This window comes from Pan troglodytes, chromosome 4 (assembly GCF_028858775.2).
Source record: "Pan troglodytes isolate AG18354 chromosome 4, NHGRI_mPanTro3-v2.0_pri, whole genome shotgun sequence".
Lineage (NCBI taxonomy): Eukaryota > Metazoa > Chordata > Mammalia > Primates > Hominidae > Pan > Pan troglodytes.
This window is the reverse complement of record NC_072402.2, coordinates 32,961,591-32,981,517: the sequence shown is the minus strand read 5'-3', so window position 1 is coordinate 32,981,517 and position 19,927 is coordinate 32,961,591. Positions and strand designations below refer to the sequence as shown.

Genomic DNA, 19,927 nt, shown 5'->3' with positions numbered 1-19,927 from the left:
CACTGGCAACACTGATTTTGTAGTTATTTTCATCTCATTATCATGGTACCTACAATTAATTTGCTGTTTGTGCTGCTTTGTTTTGGAGCTATTTTATATACACCTCAGATCTAAAGATAAGGCAAAAGGGTGTTAAGAGTTAGAGAAGGCATACGCAAAACAATGATAAATGGTAGAGTGAAAAAAAATTAGAATAAATGCTCCATATATGTCTTTGATAAAAAGGTTGGACAAGAGACAGTATTCTGAAGAAAAAGAGCAAAGCCTGCTGTAAAGTCCTCTGACCTTGCAATCAAGAAAAAAACAAAGACTGATAAAATGTCCTATCATATGGTATGAAATCTAACTGCTTATTAGAACCACTTGGAGCTTAAAAAGCCATCATTGCCCAGAAATTTGGATTTAACTGGTCTGGGCACCTACAGTTTCTTAAAATTCCCTGAAAGCTTTTTTTTGAGATGGAGTCTCACTCTGTTGCCCAGACTGGAGTGCAGTGGCATGATCTCGGCTCATTGCAACCTCCACCCCTTGGGTTCAAGCAATTATCCTGCCTCAGCCTCCCGAGCAGCTGGGACTACAGGTGCACGCCACCAAGCCCGGCTAGTTTTTTTTGTATTTTTAGTAGAAATGGGGTTTCACCATGTTGGTCAGGCTAGTCTCGAATGCCTGCCTCAGCCTCCTGAAGTTTTTCTTTGCAATCAGTATTCAAAAGCTTTGCTAGAGAAGATCAGCACCCACATCAGATTCCTATTAGCCTAATGAAGTGGTTATCAAAGGTGTGGTTCATGGAACCCTTTCATGGGTTCATAAGATCAGAACTATTTTTATAATACTAAGATACTTGCCTTTTAACTGTGATGCCGTTTTCATGGATGATGCAAAAGCAATATTAGCAACAGAATTATCTGAACTGCTACCTCCTCACCCACTCCTGACATAAAAACTTTGCTTTTCTTAATATTTTTGTGCAATTAATGGTATTGTTGCATAGTTGAAAGGGCACAGCATTTCGTGACAAATTGGTTCCGTTTAAATCTTAGCTCTGCTATTTATAAGCAGTGCGATGTTGGGCAAGACACTTGGCTCTCTGCATCTGTTTCTTCATATGAAAAATGTGACCAATAATACGTCTTTAATAAAACCTTGTATGTAAAATAAAACACCTGTCAGAGTAGGTGCTTAACGAAAACAGTAAGTCCTCACTTAACGTCATCCACAGGTCCTTGGAAAATGCAACTTTAAGCCAAAAGATATATAACAAAAAAAATTTACCATAGGCGAATTGATATAAACAAGAGTTAAGTTCCGATGGCATATTTCTAGTCACAAAAGCATCACCAAACTTCCAAATCAATATCAAAACTCTTCTAATATTCAACACTGAAGTAAATGTGAGTTATACATCCACTTAAGAAAGATTAATAAAAACAAGTAAGATAGCTGGCTATTTGCTATTTCAGTTCAGTGTTGACGGTGCCGGGAGCCATCCCAGTAGCCTGGAGTATAGGACATCATTCCAGTGCAGAGCACTCAAACTGGGACAGTGTAGACACCTCAACAAACCCATTGTATACATCTCTGGGATGTGGAAGGGAACTGGAGTACCAAGAGAAAATCCATGCAGACATGGGAAGAACAGACATGAAGACAATGTGCAATTGGGAATGGAGTTTCTTCCTCATACACGTTATTGAGGATCTGCTGTATTTCTTTCCCATCCAATAAATCATCCAAGCTGGAGCTGTGCTTCATCACCCTTCATTAAGTACCTTCAAAACGATTTTCCTAGTTTTCCTTTCCTTTCAACCCAACTGCTCATCAGAGTTGAGACATTCAATCATTGTATACCTGAACTACAGCACTTCTTTTCAAGCTGGTCTCCCAGATTCTAATCTTCCTCCATTTAAATATACTCTATGTTGTTACCAGTTGGTTTTCTAAAATGCACACCTTTTATTTCCCTGCTCCAAAGCCTTTATCAAGTAAGCAATTAAACATCATCAAAATATAAAGTCTTTGGCATGGCACAAAGCTCTTCAAAATCTGGCCCCAATCTTTCTAGCCTCATCTATCACCAGTCCACTATACTTGACTTCTTTTTATTCCTGCCACATTGAGGCTCCATGCAACTATTGAACTTCATGCCTTTTGTTCCCATAACTGCCATTTCCTTTATCTATGGGATAGAGATTGCTGTCCCACCTCTAGCTAATGACTCCTTCCCTAATACTCTTTAAAGTACAGGTGAGAGAGAATTACTTCTTTCTTGGGGACATCTCTCAAGCAGTTCCCAGCCAGTACTACTCCTTCCACTGTGTTTAATGATTTTCTACATATCTTCTGCTACAAGAGGAGAGAAAATACTTCACATCTATTCTCTGGAGACTCAGTTTAATTATGAAATGTGGGCAATCATTCCTGCTTTGCAGAGTTTGTGAAAATCATTTAGCGCACCAAGAAAAAGACAGGAAAATAAACTCCCTTACAGTTAACCAAGTAAAGGATCGGAACTGGAAATGATTCTAACTCTGTTTGGCTCAGTCTAAACCCATGCTCTTTCTACTACACGTGTTGTCTTGCTACAACATAGCAGACAACAGATGGAATTTACTTATTTAATAATTTCCCCCACTGGACTGTGAAATCCTTGAAGACACTGAGCATGTTTGTATCCCCAGACTCTTTTTTTTTTTTTTTTGAGATGGAGTTTCAGTCTTGTTGTCCAGGCTGGAGTGCAATGGCACAATCTCGACACACCGCAACCTCCACCTCCTGGGTTCAAGTGATTCTCCTGCCTCAGCCTCCCAAGTAGCTGGGATTACAGGCATGCGCCACCACGCCCGGCTAATTTTTTATTTTTAGTAGAGATGGGGTTTCTCCACACTGTTCAGGCTGGTCTCCAACTCCCGACCTCAGTTGATCTACCCACCTTGGCCTCCCAAAGTGCTGAGATTACAGGCCCAGACTCTTAATGGAGTAATAACTCCAGCTGGCACTGTGACTGTAGAGATTAAAATACCTAGTCTTTAAGAATTCTGCCTAGAGAGGGAGAAATGCAGGCAACACCTTATTGCTGTTTTCTGTGAAAAGGGTTATGCTAGAGGGATACTGGAAGTATACATATGAACTAGGAATATCCCTATAGATACCTAAAGAGAGTAGAAGAAAATAGAAGGGGTTAAGGGAGGCTTTTTGGAAAGAGATGAGACATGAGAGAAATATTGAAGGATGTTAGGTGTTGGGGGGAACAAGGCATTCTGAAATTCTTTAAAAGTATTAATTCACAAGTGCTACAATTACTGTTCATGCTGACAGTTGTAAATTATTACTGCTGATAAACATTTTGTCCTTGAAATGCTTTTTAAAAAGATTCTTGGCCGGGGACGGTGGCTCACGCCTGTAATCCCAGCACTTTGGGAGGCTGAGGTGGGAGGATCACGAGGTCAAGAGATCGAGACCATCTTGGCCAACATGGTGAAACCTCGTCTCTACTAAAAATACAAAAATTAGCCAGGCGTGGTTGTGCACGCCTGTAGTCCCAGCTACTCGGGAGGCTGAGGCAGGAGAATTGCTTGAACCCAGGAAGCAGAGGTTGCAGTGAGCTGAGATTATGCCACTGCACTCCAGCCTGGGCAACAGAGGGAGACTCCATCTCAAAAAAAAAAAAAATCATTAAAATACAGTAATTCAGGTTTATTAAGTCATTACCATTGGGTTACCTCACAAATAAACTAAGTTTAGATGCGAACTCAAAGATACTGAGACACTAATCCATTTCTTAAGCTGCTAAGTTAGCCCTCTTGAAACCTCACTTCGTAGCTCTGCCAACAATGTACTTTTGACATCCCAAGCTCACAGGAATAAAAAACCACCTGCCAGTTGTTTCCGTTTTCCACCTATGTCTGATATATGTACTTATATTTATAAGAAACAAATCACTAAGTCTTATTTCATCCTTAGTTATGTTGTGTTTCTATCGATAACAGCATGAAGATTTTGGGCATCTGGACATTAAAATAAGTTTGAGTACTGGCTTTACAATCTACTAGGTGTGATCCGAGGCAAGTCAGTCTCCTCATGTTTCACTTCTTTCACTTGTAAACATCTATTCAGAAGTTGCTGTGAACTTGATATTTCCATGCTTATAAACTGATTTTTTGAAAAGAGCCTGGTACATAGGACGTGATAATAAATGAAAGCTATTTGCTACTTTTGGAAAAACAAGCATGACAAGATAGTTTATATACTGTTGATCTTAAGCACAGTATATGCATCTTATTTTTAGCTAGTCTGACAGTGAGATAATAAAAAGAGTTATCTTTGACTTGCACTACGAGTAGAAGAATTCAACTTCAGTTTCTAGAAAGATGTAAAAGAATTAAGAGTGGCAGTCTTCCTAGTCTCAACTGCCATCTTCCCACCAGGTGGTAAATTCGTCCAGAGAAGAAAATGAATTATTGCTATATGGGATTCTGCAGCAATTTCTGTGAACATAGGCTCATAATTTTCCACCATGGAGACTCAAGCTTTTTGGAGTCATAGTTGTTTTTGGGTCTATTCGCAGGCATGCATCCTTTGTCCAGAAATATACACAACATTTGGCACATGGACCTGGAGATAAAAGAGGAGGAAGGCCTGAGGCTAGACACCACTCCAATAAGTACATTAAGCTCCTGGAAGGGCAATCCACCTTTGCAGAGAACTCTTAACTATTAAAACCTATAGCTTGTAAAGCAGCATTTTCAAAGTTAAGAGAATAAGGTGGAAGGGTCTTGAGAGGCTACTGACTAAACAGATGAAAATGAAGGTATGGAGTTTGGTGCCAAAAGAAACTCCCCCCAAAAATCAAACAATAACACCAGAGTAAAGCCCCTAGGGCGAGATAAGGAGTTGCAACCAAACAAGCGGAAACTCGAGAAGCGCTAATGCTTCAAAGGGTCAATGACCACACACAATCTACGTAGCCAACGTGTTAAAACACACCAACGCATTTTTTTTTCCTAAACAAAGTAGGAAAGCGGACTTTGCATGAGGGGCGGGCTCCCGACCCAGCAGTCTTCCTCGGACAGTCCGTCCTGATTCTTTCTGGTTGGCCGTGGAGGGACCACATGGCTCCAAGGCCTCTCAGCTCCGGGCCCACACACCCCGGGCTGCCGCACAAACTCCAGCCCTAGTCTAGATCCACAACCCCTTCTCGAAGATCAACCGCGACCTGGGAGCCCCACTTCTTACCATAGCGAGGCCGGCGATGCCGCAGCCACATCACCCTTCCGGGGCTCAGGCGGAAGAGGCTGCACGTCCCGTCTGCCCTTCTCGCCCTCTGCAGCCGTCCGGTTGGGCTTGTCACGGCACCGCCTACCAAGACGGGCGATTAAGACACTAGGATAGGCTCCTCTCCACCGGAAAAGGCGGGATTTAGATCACGTCCCGCAGGCCGGCGGAAGTAGCTGATACTCTCATTGGTTGCAAAACCTTGATCTGTGAAAGCGGGCGTTTTGGAAGATACCGGAAGTAGAGTCACGGAGAGGTAGGATCCGGAAATGGGGCTGCCTCTTTAAATAACAAAAATCTGAGGTTCTGTTCTTTTTATCTTTTTGCTTTCTTTTTAAAAAAGTTCCCTGCTACTTACCCCTAGAACTCCACAATGCGAGAATCCCCCTCAATTTGTGAGCTCCCGCGACTTCCTCTTGTGGGCTTTTGGGGATGCTAGGGTTCTCGGCATTATCCTCAGGGTGCGACCTGTTCACCCCCTTTTCAGTTTCTCCATTTGCATCTGAGGTATTCTTGGGAATGCGAAGCACTTTTGAAATGCTCTGTGTTGGTTGTGGGATTGGGAGGACGGTTGAATCCAGAGGGTAGTGTTGAGTAGGCTGTTTGAGCATTTCCCCAGCACTGGCCTGTCCTTTCAATCCCCAGATATTGGTAAACTGTGGGTTCCAACCAGGCATCGAGGCTGAAACGTACTAGGCAATTTGAGGTCAGGAAAGAACTTTCTGTGGTAACCAATGGGAAGGAACTGCCGTTTGCGGACTGCAGCGATTGATTAGGTACTTTAAAGAGATCAACTGGCAAGACAAATGACAAGCAACTTTTAATCAGTAGTAGTACTTAGCTTTTTCTGATTTTAATTATCCCATTAGGTGAGGTTCTATTACACACACACGTTTTTCTTTCTGCATTTTATCGATGGAGAAACAGGCGCTTTGACATGTTTGAATTTGCGTAGTTCTTGGAATTCTAATAAAGTATTAGAAATGAGAGTTTTTCACTCTTTGCCCCCTTATGGCAAGCTTTTGGTTCTAAATGTGTGATGTATTTTTTCTCAGGCAGGAGAGAGTTCTTTTCAGAATGTTTTCAATTTTTTATTGACTTAGAAGGTGGATAGAGAGAAAGAGAGAAGGTAACTCACGTGAGATTTTGGTTTATGAACTGTATTCGGCCTATGAGACCCTTTTGTATTTAGGGCAACACAATGATTAGAAGATTTGGGATTCTGCTATTTGTGTTTACATTGTTCACTAGGGCACACAAAGGTTTTGTTTTAAACTATAACTAACTTGATATTTGAGTCTGTTATATAATGTTTATTGCATTTATGTAAAACATCAAAGTTAATCTGACGTGGTGAGTTTTTTTTGGGAGGTGGTAGTTTAGCTCCATTGTCTTACATAAACCCCCTACTTTTTGGTTTTCAGATTATATCACAATTTCTAAAATCTTTCTGGCAGCTTTGCAATGAATCCTCATTTAAAACCATCTTGGATCCTTTCCTTACTAGAAATAAAATCTGTCTGTGTTATTCCTTTGTTCAAAAATTATTATTTATTTTTATTTTTGAGACAGGATCTTGCTCTGTTGCCCAGGGTGGAGTGCAGTGGCACAATCATGACTCACTGCAGCCTCAACCTCCAGGGCAGAAGCGATCTATCCTCCTCCCTCAGTATCCCCAGTAGCCGGGACCATGGTTGCATGCCACCATACTTGGCTAATTTTATTTTATTTTTTGTAGAGACAGGGCTCACTATGTTGCCTAGGCTGGTCTCAAACTCCTGGGCTCAAGTGATCCTCCCGCCTCGGCCTCCCAAAGTGCTGGGATTACAGGTGTAGGCCACCGCACCACGTCTGGCCTGTTCAAAAAGTATTATCTCACCTGCATCTGGAAGAATATTTCCAACTTTGGTTTCATGGGTATATTAAAATCGTATGTAAAAATAGTGGATATTTGTAGTTTTCTGTGGCGCCAGTGCACAGGTGTCCTCAGTGTTATGAGGATTACATGAGTTATTACAAGTAAATCATCTAGGCAAATGTTTGGCATACAGTAAGCACTCAGAAAGTGTTGGCTATTACTGTGCATGGCTTTGTCTTTGCTAAATTAAAAGTCCCTGGAGAGGAGGAATTATAATGGAGGAATGGTTGAATTGCATATATTAGGCACTAAATACAGTAGTCCCTCCTTATCTGAGGTTTTGATTTCTGCAGTTTCAGTTACCCATGATCAACCACAGTCTGAAAATATTAAGTAGAAAATTCCAGCCGGGTGCGGTGGCTCATGCCTGTAATTCCAGCACTTTGGGAGACCAAGGCGGGCAGATCACTTGAGGTCAGGAGTTTGAGACCAGCCTGGCCAACATGGTGAAACCCCATCTCTACTAATATACAAAAATTAGCCAGGCATGGTGGCATGTGCCTGTAGTCCCAGCTAGTCAGGAGGCTGAGGCAGGAGAATCAATTGAACCCAGGAGGTGGAGGCTGCAGTGAGCCGAGATTGTGCCACTGCACTCCTGCGTGGGCAACGGAGCGAGACTCCATCTCAAAAAAAAAAAAAAAAAAATTCCAGAAATAATGCATACATTTTAAATAGCATGCCTTTCTGAGTTGTGATGAAATCTTATTCTGTTCTATCCCATTCAGCCCGGGGCCATGAATCATCTCCTTGTTTAGCGTATCCCTGCTGTATAAGCTTCCTGCCTTTTAGTTGCTTGGTTATCAGATTGATGGAGGTGGTATCACAGTGCGTGTGTTCTAGGAATACTTATTTTACTTAATTATTGCTTCAAAGCACAAGAGTAACGACGCTGGCAATTTGGTTATGCCAAAGAGTAGCTGTAAAGTGCCTCTTTTAAGCAAAAAAAGGAAAGTTCTCCACTTAATAAGGAAGAAAAGAAATCCTATGTTGATGTTGTTAAGATCTATGGTAAGAACAAATCTATCTGTAAAATTGTGAATAAGCAAAAAGAAATTTATGCTAGTTTTACTGTCACACCTCAAACTGCCAAACTTATAGCCATAGTGCATTATAAAAGCTTAGTTAAGATAAAAAAGGAATTAAATTTGTGGTTAGAAAATGTGAACAGAAGCATGCTCAGATTGAAGGCAGTTGGATTCAGCCTCCTCACGGGGCCTTGGGATATACACCCTTGGATAAGGAGAGGACTGCTATAAAAGGTTTTAGTATTAAGTTGGTATTGCATTTATATCACCAGACCACTTTCTCCCCGTTTTCTCTTTTTACTTTGTTGCTAGTGTTAATGATAGGGTTGATTTACATTACCTTTTACATTACCTACCTTTTTTCATTCACTGTTATTCACATATATTGAAAGACAATTGTTCTGCTTTTTTCCTCTTATCCTCAGCTAGCCTCCCTAACCTCAGGTAGAGGTTTTTCATGTTCCAGTGTTTGTCCTTTTTTTCTCCCCCCTTGTTTTTATTCTCTTCCCACATGGCTTTTCAATTCAGACTGAAATGTACTTGAGGACCAAAGTTAATACAGTTTTATTCTGTTAGGGATTTTTGTTAAATAAGTAGATTTTCAGCTGCCCTTGTCACGCACAAAAAATAAGATAGATGATAGGTGTTAATCTCCTTGACTAAAATAACCATTTTACTATCTGTGTGTATCCTATAATGTCAACTTGTAAACCTCAAATATACACATTAACATTTTTTAAAAAAAGAAGTTTCACCAAAAAAGACACTTCTATTTAATGTATGTCTTATTTCTTTTACCTTAAGAAATGTTTCTCTTAACCTTTCTCCATTTTCAACCCCATTTGTTTGCTCTTCTCTGCAACAAAAATCCTCTAAAGAGTTTTCTATGCTCCATGTTCCAATTCCTCTTTTTCTACCTCTGCATCTTCATTGGTATATTTAAAAGATATCTTGAACTCAGATGTCCCAGACCGAACTCCTTTCCTCCCAAACCTTTCCCATTCTTTCTCATCTGAATTGATGGCAACTTTATACAGCCAGTTGCTCAGTTAAATCTTTGGAGTCATCCTTGACTCCTTCCTTTCTCTTGTATTCCAACAAATCTGTTGGCTTTTTCTATGAAATATATCTAGAATTCAACAGTTTTCTACTATTTCTGCTATTAGTATACTGATCATCTCTTGCTCAGATTTTTGTTATTACCCACTATCATTTCTTGCTTGGATTATAGTAATTGTGTTCTGTTCTCTCTGCTTTTTTCAGTCCTTGCCTCCCTACAGTCTATTCTCATATGTCAGCCAGAGTGATACTTTTAAAATATAAATAAAAAATTGTGTATTTACATGTAAGATTCTAAATGCAATATGTTATGCTAGATTGGATCCTGAAACAGAAAGAGGTTATTAATGGAAAAACTGGTGAAATCCAAATAAAGTCTATGGTTTAGTTGATAGAAATGTATCAGTGTTGGTTTCCTGGTTTTGATAAATGCACCGTGGTAGTATAAGATGTTAATATTAGAAGAAATTGGGTGAGGGGTATATGAGAACTTTCTATCATCTTTGCAACTCTTCTGTAAATTCAGAATTATTTCAAAATAATATACAGAAGAATATAACATTACTTTTTGCTTAAAAACCTTTCGTGAATCATTTGATTCATAGTAGAAGCTAACAACCTTACGTTGGCCTACAATAGTCTACATCAGTCTTGTCCAACTTACAGCTCACAGGCTGCCTGTGGCCTATGATGGCTTTGAATGCGGCCCACCACAAATTTGTAAACTTTCTTAAAACATTATGAGATTTTTTTTTTTTTTGAGCTCTTTAGGTATCATTAGTGTTAGTGTATTTTATGTGTGGCCCAAGACAATTCTTCCTCCAGTGTGGCCTAAGGAAGTCAAAAGATCGGACACCTCTGCTCTACATGATCTGGTCTCCCATTACCTCTCTGACTACATGTCTTTGTATTCTCTCTCCCTTTGTTCCAGCCATACTTACCACCCTGTTTCTTAAGTACACTAGGCCTACTTCTACCACAGGGCCTTTGCACTGACTGCTTCTTCTATCTAGAATGCTTTTGGATCCATACAGCTAATTCCTTCATAGCTTTTACATGTTGTTCAAATGTCACCTTTGCAGTAAAGCATATCCCAACCTCCCTATTTAAATTGAAGCTTTGCCACTTCCATAGCCCCTACCCCTATCTCCTCCACCCTGTTTTATCTCCTCTTTTTACTTCAGCACTTATCATTATTCTATATATGTGTTACATGTATTTTTAATTGTGTTCCCCTATTAAAATGTAAAATCCATGAAGGCAGGCATTTTTATCTGTTTTGTTGTCTTATGCCACATTATAAAGCATTTGTCTGAGGCATGGAAGTACTCAGTAGGTTTTGTTTGAATGAATGACTGACTTGATTGGGTGTTTGAATCTATAATTTTTTTTTTTTTTTTTTTTTTTTGAGATGGAGTCTTGCTCCGTTTCCCAGGCTGGAGTGCAGTGGCGCAATCTCTACTCACTACAACCTCTGCCTCCTGGGTTCCAGCAATTCTCTCTTCTCAGCCTCCTGAGTAGCTGGGATTACAGGTGCATGCCACCATGCCCAGCAAATTTTTTGTATTTTTAGTACAGACGGGGTTTCACCATGTTGGCCAGGCTGGTCTCGAACTCCTGACCTTGTGATCCACCCGCCTCAGCCTCCTAAAGTGCTGGGATTACAGGCATGAGCCACCGCATTTGACCATGAACCTGTAATTTTTGATTTGCAGTCTGAAACACTGAATTATTTATCACTTCCATGTATCATGCTATTTCTTGCCTCCAAGTCTTTACTCATGCAGACTCTTCTATTTGGAATGCCCTTCCTTATCTTTCTTCCTCTACCCCTAAGTTGTTTTCACCTGACCATTTCTCTTTAAAGATTCGTATAATATTAGATGTAACTCAAGGAAGCCTTCCCTAAAATGTCAGGCCAGGGTAAGTGCTGCTTTTCAGAGGAGCTCCCTTCCTACCTCTGCATTTTACAAACTTATATTATAGTTCTGTTTGGGTGTCTCTATTTCAGTAGAGAGTTGCGAATATGTCTTACTGATCTTTGGGATATCAAATCCTGGTACATAGGAAGTAATCAGTCAATGTTTTAATGCATTAATGGCATGATCAAGGACACTCAGCTATGAAGCATAGTTTTGATTCCAACCTGGGTCTTTTGAGTGTAAAATCAATGGCTTATTTGCTATACCTTGTTTCTTAGGAAAAAGATGGCTGTCTTTCAAATAATTGAAAGGTACTGTATCCTTTTGATACAAGTAGGAGGGAGTTAATGCATTGTATAGCCCTGGACAATTTGCTCCTTGTTATTGTTGAAGCTGCCAGCCCTGATGAAAGTGAGTTGTGCTTTTTTCTAAGGCATTGGCTGAAATCATTGATCAGAGTTCAACTGTAGACAGCAAATTTTTAATGTTGATGAAATTAGGCACTTTTGGGGAGGAAAACATTCTTGAGATTTGTGTTGCCAAAAAGAAGAAATACTTGCCAAAGAAGAAATACATGCCAAAATTCCAAACTGTTCATGAGGCATTTATGTTTTTGCTAGATGCCATTACTACCAGTAACTTCATGTTACATTAAACTTCTGCTTGTGTACCACTGGGAAATCCCAGAGTGTTTAAAGATGTTGCAAAGATTTTCTTTCAGCCGTACCGAAATTTGCTCTTAAGATTGATTTAATTACGATTAGTTTGTTAACAGTATCTCTGACACGTAGCACAAAATTAGGTAAACTAATTTTGCATTTAAAATACTGTTTGTTTAATCCTAGATAATGAGCTAGACTTCCCAACTACTCTTTATGATTGGCATCCTGAGTTCAAACTGCCTTCTGAATATTATCATTATTGTCGCAGCCTATAAACTAAAGCAGTTTTATCTTCACCTAGCCCTTAAGACTAACAAAAAAGGAAATAGATTAGCTCTATAGATTCTGAAAAGGCTTCCACATTAGTAATGTCGTTGCAAATGATAATTAGGCTTGAGATTAAGTAATCAAAAACAAATATTACCTGGAGGACATTGTATCCTGAATTTGTGTTCATTTCCATAGCTTTGCTAATCCTACAGAAGTGACTAAAATGTTGAAGTAAGCAAAGAGTTCAATCTGGTCTTGTGTGAGAGAATGCTATTAACTTACTTGTAATTTTACCTGAGCAGTGAATGAGAATTTTATTGGATAAAGAAGGAACTTGCTCATTTGAAACAGAAGCACATGGCTGCTAAGAAATGAGATGCAGCCATTGTTGAAACCTGTCAAAGTCTTGACAGTATAAATATTGACATGCTGAGACATGTCAATATTTACCATAGAATTTGGAAGTTGCCAAGTTCCTGTTTAAGAAATGTGACCCTAGCATTGGACACAGTATATCAATAAATACGGAACATGTCCAAATGAACAGCTGCTCAGGGAAAATAAAATTACATCTGTCTAAACGTTGAGGCACTTAAAAAGTTAAAGTTTAAAAGTTTATGATTTTTTTTGGTAATTTTTAGGTAGATGCTTGTATGATATAGTATACTAATAGAGTTCCATGTATGGGTTTAACATAAAAATGACAGTATCATTGCTATTTATAAATTTGTAAATTAGCTGTGCTGTGATACTCATCTATAAATTGAATTTTAAAAACTTGCCAAGTGTTGTGTTTAGGAACCAACCCTTCATTTTCAACATTGTTCTTAAGGAGAAATTGGCTCATGATGACTTAGATATTAATTTGGGGAGACAAAAGTTTATACTCTGATAACTTCTTAAATGGCAACATAGAAAATAGAAGTTTTTGCACTTTAGATGTGATAAGGGAATATGACTTTGTTATCATTATCTGACAAACATGTCTCAGTAGAAAATCATATTATAGATCACCACTGTTAATTCCCATCTGAATATCACTATATTTTAACAAAAAGCTTTTTGATGCAAAGTAGACATTTGAGCTTTTATATCAAGTCATTAGAACCACACAATCTTACATTGTTTTGCGGACTTCTAGAAGAAGTTTAAACTTAGCAATTCTTTGAACGACAGTCCTAAAACAATCTTAAGAACATAAAACATGGGTATCAGGACTTGTTTTCTCATTGCTTCTCCTTTCTAATGGTAGTGATAGGTGGCTTTTAAATAGTAATCTAATCATTTAACCAGTTCATAATATTGTATGAGTTCTTAGAAGAAATGAATGATTTATTAAGTCCATATAGTAGCATACATTGTAATTAGCTATAGAGTTGACCCTTGAACAATATAGGGGTTAGGGACGCCAACCTCTCACGCAGTTGAAAATCCATGTATAACTTTTGGCTCCTTCAAAACTTAACTACTAATAGTTTATTGTTGACCAGAAGCCTCATCAATAACATAAACAGTTGATTAACATATGTTTTCTGTGTTATATGCATTATTTACTGTATTCTTACAATAAAGTAAGCTAGAAAAAAGTAAATGTTATTAAGAAAATCATAATGAAGGGAAAATATATTTACTATTCATTAAGTGGAAGTCGATCATCATAAAGGTCTTCATTCTTGTCTTCATGTTGAGCTGGCTGGGGCGGAAGAGGAAGAGAAGGATCGATCTTGCTGTCTCTGGGGTGGCAGAGGTGGCAGAGGTAGAGGAGGTGGAAGAGGAGGCAGGAGAGGTGGACACACTTGGTGTAACTTTTATTGAGAAACTTTAGAGTGTAAGTGGACCCACACAGAACAAACCTTCAGTTGTTCCGCGATCAACTGTGTATGTGCCTTAATTTAATTTCTCAGTTTTTATCTAGTTTTTTTTTCAAAAACAGTTTTCTAAGACATTGGCTGGTTCTCTCTCTTTCTCATTTTGTCCTGAGTCAAGGAAATCCCTTAGATATTAAATCAGACATACCTGAACTGAATGTTCGTACCTAAATGCCTAACCATGATCTTTATGTTCTTGAATGTTCTAACTTGGTTGAATTTTTTTGGCCATCAGCTAAATAGATATCTCTGTTTTATATAACCTCTAAACAAGGTTTAATTAAAAAATCAGGCATTTCTAGGCCAGGAGTGGTGGCTCACACCTGTAATTCCAACACTTTGGGAGGCCAAAGCAGGTGGATCACCAGAGGTCAGAAGTTCAAGTCCAGCCTGGCCAACCTGGTGAAACCCCATCTCTACCAAAAATACAAAAATTAGCCGGGAGTGGTGGTGCATGCCTGTAATCTCAGCTACTTGGGAGGCTGAGACATGAGAATTGCTTGAACCTGGGAGGCAGAAGTTGCAGTGAGCTGAGATTGCGCCACTGCACTCCAGCCTGGGCAACAGAGTGAGACCCTGTCTCCAAAAAAATAAAAAATAAAAAGGCATTTCTAAATAACAACAGCCCTATAAAATTTGTCCTGGTTGGCTGGGCACAGTGGCTCACACTTGTAATCCCAGCACTTTGGGAGGCCGAGGCAGGTAGATCATTTGAGGTCAGGCGTTTGAGACCAGCATGGCCAACATAGTGAAACCCCATCTCTACTAAAAATACAAAAATCAGCCAGGCGTGGTGGTGCATGCCTGTAATCCCAGCTACTCAGTAGGCTGAGGCAGGGGAATCACTTGAGCCTGAGAGGTAGAGGTTGCAGTGAGCGGAGATGGTGCCACTGTACTCCAGTCTGGGTGACAGAGTGAGACCCTGTGTCAAAAAAAAAAATTTTTTTTTTTCCTGGTCATAGCGTGTTCATTATTTCAGCAAGCAAGATGTCATACTAAAATACACAAAAAAATTAATACAATCTTATCTTTGAAAATTTAGTAATTTACTCATTTTTTTGGTGTATGTCTCTTTATTTGGTTTGGAGCTACATGCCTTGTTAAAATGAAAAGCATGTACCTCATTTTTCTGGATATTTTGTATTTCTGATGTTTCACTGGGCAGTCTTGTACCTTGGCCAAAGTGGAATATTTATGCAGGCAGAATTGAATTTAATAATATACATTGCAATTGTTAAGGAAAAATAATTTTCAAGGCATTGGAATTGTATTGTCGTTGCTACTGGTGAATCTACTAGTTGATTGTTGGTATTTCATTTTCTGAACATTGGATTCCTCAGGCAAACCTTCTCTTATACCTCTTATTTTTGTTTATATTGGTCCTGTAATTTTTTTACCTTAGAAAATGCAGCATCTTTTTGTGTCATTTAGCAGGTATTTGATATATCTTGTCATTATTTTATTACTACTTTAACTCTGCTGTAGCAAAATTATATACTACCTTGTATATATTTACTTATTTTTTAAATAACTAACAAGTTTAATTATAATTTATATAGAACTCTGTATTGTCATGTTCTCCTAAGTGGATGAAAAGTTTCTGGAGAGAAAGTGTCATTACTTTTTTTTTCTGATCTGCTAGAGTTCTCATTGAACACAAAGTTTGCACATACTGCTTCCTTAATGAATGATTGGTAGATGGAGTGGAATTTTTACAACTGACGTTCTGCAGGTTGATTTCAGTTCGTTATTTCAACTTAATGGGAAATTTTTAAAACATATTAAGTGACTATGAAACTAACTTGACTCTGAATAGCTTTTCAGATCAGCATTTTAAATTTTGCTGTGCAGAATTGCTTCTCTTGCACAAAGTAGTGTGGCTTCATTTGTTAATAAACATTTCATTAATTCTTTTGGGGAAATGTTTGATTAAAAATAAATTTTTTTTTCTAAGACATGTAACATTCCCAGCTTCTCCCTAATAAGAAAATTATTCGTGATAGTTCTGTAGTTTGAAGATTGTTGATGCATATAACATTTCCAACTTCCTTCTAATAAGATAATCATTCTTGATTGTTCTGAAGTTTGAAGATTATTGATAATTTGACTTCATTTTCACTTCATTGTACTTTATAGGCAGGAACATGTTTGATTTAGTGCTATTTCAGAATCCTTTGAAGAAGTCTGACAATCTTTTTAGGATTTTGTTTCAAAATTGATATTAAGTTGTAGCCGTAAAGAGGCCACCAATTGATTAATCTTTCTGATCAATAAGGTAATTTAAAGATACTCTTTTAGCTGTGTGACCTTGTTTCACTGCTGCCTGCTGGAGGTGGTTGCCAATTTTGCAGGTAACTAAGTGCTATCAGACACTACCCTTGTAGAAGCACAGCCTCCTAAATTGTGAAACCTTGATAACAAATGACTTCTAATCTGGATTAATTTTGTTGCTTGCTTCATTCAAATGTTGGAGAGGCCAGCACATGGGAATCTAACAGAATAGTACTAGAATTTTGAAACTATCAAAGTTCCATTTCTAACAGCCACTAGCTGAGCTTTCTGCTGAGTGATTCAGTGTATGTAATTCAGCTCCAGGCCCTTTCCATCAGGAGAAGAACTGGCAGAGAATCTGCTAAGCATGATTATCCCAATATCCTTCCTATATTAAACCCTCTTTTTTTCCCCCAGTGGGGGAATAAGATAATTGACTTGGGATCCTTGGAGGCCAATCATAACTCCAATTCTCTAACACCAAGTGGGTATTCAACAATTCAGTACAATTCAAACACCATCTATCTAGGGTTAGTGTCAGATCCCACAGGTTTGTGGGCTCAGTCTCACAAAATTGCCTCCACTTCAGATGCCAGTCACAAGTCCTGAGTCACCTATACTTTTGACCAACCAGTTATAAATCAAGGTTTCCCTTGATTTATGCCTCATGAATAATTTTCTTATTAGGGAGAAGCTGGGAATGTTACATGTCTTAGAAAAAAAAATTTATTTTTAATCAAACGCTTCCCCAAAAGAATTAATGAAATGTTTATTAACAAATGAAGCCACACTACTTTGTGCAAGAGAAGCAATTCTGCCTCAGGTTTGATAATTTGCTATAATGGGTCACAGAAATCAGAAAAATATTTTATTTACCTTTACTGGTTTAGTACAAAAGATAGAACTTAGGAACAGCCAAATGAGAGAGGACACATAGGGAAAGTTATGGTGGCAGGGGAACAGGACTTCAATGCCCTTCTGTGGACACGCCACCTTTTAGCACCATGATGTGTTCACCAAGCAGGAAGCTGTTCACATCTCCTCGTTCAAGAGTTTTGTTTTTTTGAGACAGGGTTTCACTCTGTCACCCAGATTGGAGTGCAGGTAGCACAATCATAGCTCACTGTAATGTCAAAGTCCTGGGCTCAAGTGATCCTCCTTCCTAAGCCTCCTGATATGGTTTGGCTGTTTCCCCATGTAAATCTGATCTTGAATTCCCACGTGTTGTGGGAGAGACCCAGTGGGAGGTAATTGAATCATGGGGGCAGTTCTTTTTCATGCTTTTCTCATGATAGTGAATAAATCTCACGAGATCTGATGGTTTTATAAGGTGGCGGGGGGGGGGGGTGCTCCCTGCACAAGCTCTGTCTCATTGCCTGCTGCCATCCATGTAAGACATGAATTGCTCCTCCATGCCTTCCGCCATGATTATGAGACCGCCTCAGCCATGTGGAACTGTAAGTCCATTAAACTGTTTTTTTCCCTATAAATTACTGAATCTCAGGTATGTCTATCAGCAGTGTGAAAATGGACTTATAAACCTCCCAATTCAAATTTTTATAGAGCTCAATCTCCTGGTCTGGGTGCATGGGAGGAATGGAGGGTAGGGAGGAGGGTCTGAAAATCCCAGCCTACTAATCACTTGGTGTTTCTGGTGACCAGCTCCATCCTGAGGCTGTCTAGAGGCCCCACTTTAAGTCACTTCATTATTATAAACTCAGGTGTAATTGAAAGCTGTTCTTTATGAGTAACAAAAACATTCCTATCACTCAGGAAATTTCAAGGGTTTTGCCAACTCTGTGCGAGGAGCAGGGGACAAAGTTCAAACATATTTCTTATAATATCACACACACTCATTATTTTTTGTTAAATTTTATTTATATTATATATTATGTTATGGTTGTTTATATTTATGGGGTACAAAGTGATATTATAATTTTGAATGCAATGCAGAATGGTTAAATTAAGCTAATTAACATATCTATCCCCTGAAGTATTTAACATTGTTTATTTGTGGCAATATTGAAATGTACAGTACTCAATTGTTAGCTATGTTCAGCATGCTGTACAATTGATCTAAAATAGAAAAGTCAGACTTATTTCTCATATATAACTGAGGCTTTATACTCTTTTGACTGTTGTATTAGCCTGTTTTCACACTGCTATGAGGAACTGCCTAAGACTAGGTAAATTATAAGGAAAAGAGGTTTAATTGACCCACAGTTCTGCATGGCTGTGGAGGCCTCAGGAAACTTACAATCATGGCAGAAGGAAAAGCAGACAGGCACATCTTACATGGTGGCAGGTGAGAGAGAAGAGTGAAATGGGAACTGCCAAACTATTAAAACCATCAGCTCTTGTGATAACTCACTCCACTATTATGAGAACAGCATGGGGGAAGTCGTCCCTGTGATCCAATCACCTCCCACCAGGTCCTAGGTCAACATCTGGGGATTACAATTCGAGATGAGATTTGGGTGGGGACACAGCCAAACCATATCAACTGCCCATCCTCCCTACCACCCAGCCTCTGGTAACCACCATTCTACTCTCTGCTTCTGTGAGTTCAATTAATTTAGATTATACATATAAGTGAGAACTGTGGCATTTGTCTTTCTGTGCCTTGCCTATTTCACTTAGGGTAATGTCCTCCAATTCCGTCTGTGATGTCACAAATTACAAAGTTATTTTTATTTTTTAAAGCCTGAATAGTGTTCCATTGTGTGTAGATGAATTTTTTGGTATTCATTTATCCTCTGATAGACATTTAGGTTTATTCCATAACTTGACTATTGTCTAGTGCTGCAGTGAATATGAGACTACAGATGTCTCTTCCACATTCTGATTTTAAAACTTTCAGGTAAATACTCAGAAGTGGGATTGCTGGATCATATGGTAATTCTATTTTTAGTTTTTTGAGGATCCTCCATACTGTTTCCCATAATGGTTATGCTAATTTATGTTCCTACCAACAAGATACAAAGGTTCCCTTTTTCTCCACCTTCTTGCAAGTGTTTGTTGTTTTTGTTGATAGTGGCCATTCTCACAGATAGGAGGTGATATCTAATTGTGATTTTAATTTCTATCTCCCTAATGATTAGTGATGGTGAGCATTTTTTCAAGTATCTATCAGTTATTCAGATGTATTCTTTTGACAAATACCTATTCAGGTCAATAGCTCACGTTTTTATTGGATTATCTGTTTTGTTTCTGTAGAGCTGTTTGATTTCCTCTTATACTTTGGATATTAGCCCTTTATCAGATATATGGACTGCTGATATTTTCTTAATTCTGTAGGTTGTCTTTTTACTCTGCTAATTGTTTCCTTTGATGTGCAGAAGCTTTCTAGTTTGATGTAATCTCATTTGTCTATCTTTGCTTTTGTTTCCTATGCTTTTAATGTCAAATCCATTTTAATGTCAAATAACAAAAAAGTTATGAAAGCACAGAACCTAATGGTATAAGTAATACTGATCAACATTCAGAATATTTTAGGATGGTAATGGTGGTGTGTAGAGTAATTTTATTCTTAGTACAGGGTTAAAGGACAAAATTATTAATTGCAACCACAGCTACAATAAACTTTCAAGGGATATATATATTATGATGTAATTTAGACATTAGAAACATAAGATGGCTGGGTAAAAGTGTTGAGTTGTAT

At 38.6% G+C, this 19,927-nt stretch overlaps 1 protein-coding gene across 4 annotated transcripts in view; it reads right to left on the bottom strand.

The window, feature by feature from the left end:
- The window catches only part of TMEM167A (transmembrane protein 167A), a 172,798-nt gene extending 167,453 nt beyond the window's left edge, over window positions 1-5,345 (bottom strand). For 3 of the 4 annotated variants that reach the window (XM_063811121.1, XM_063811123.1, XM_063811124.1), the window contains exon 1: window positions 5,233-5,321. In XM_063811121.1, coding sequence (XP_063667191.1) covers window positions 5,233-5,263 — 31 coding nt within the window. In that variant the 5' untranslated portion in view covers window positions 5,264-5,321. Of the gene's footprint in view, window positions 1-5,232 lie in introns of all 4 variants that reach the window. The other variant, XM_016953038.3, reaches the window with a different exon arrangement.
- Between the last annotated feature and the right edge of the window lie 14,582 nt (window positions 5,346-19,927).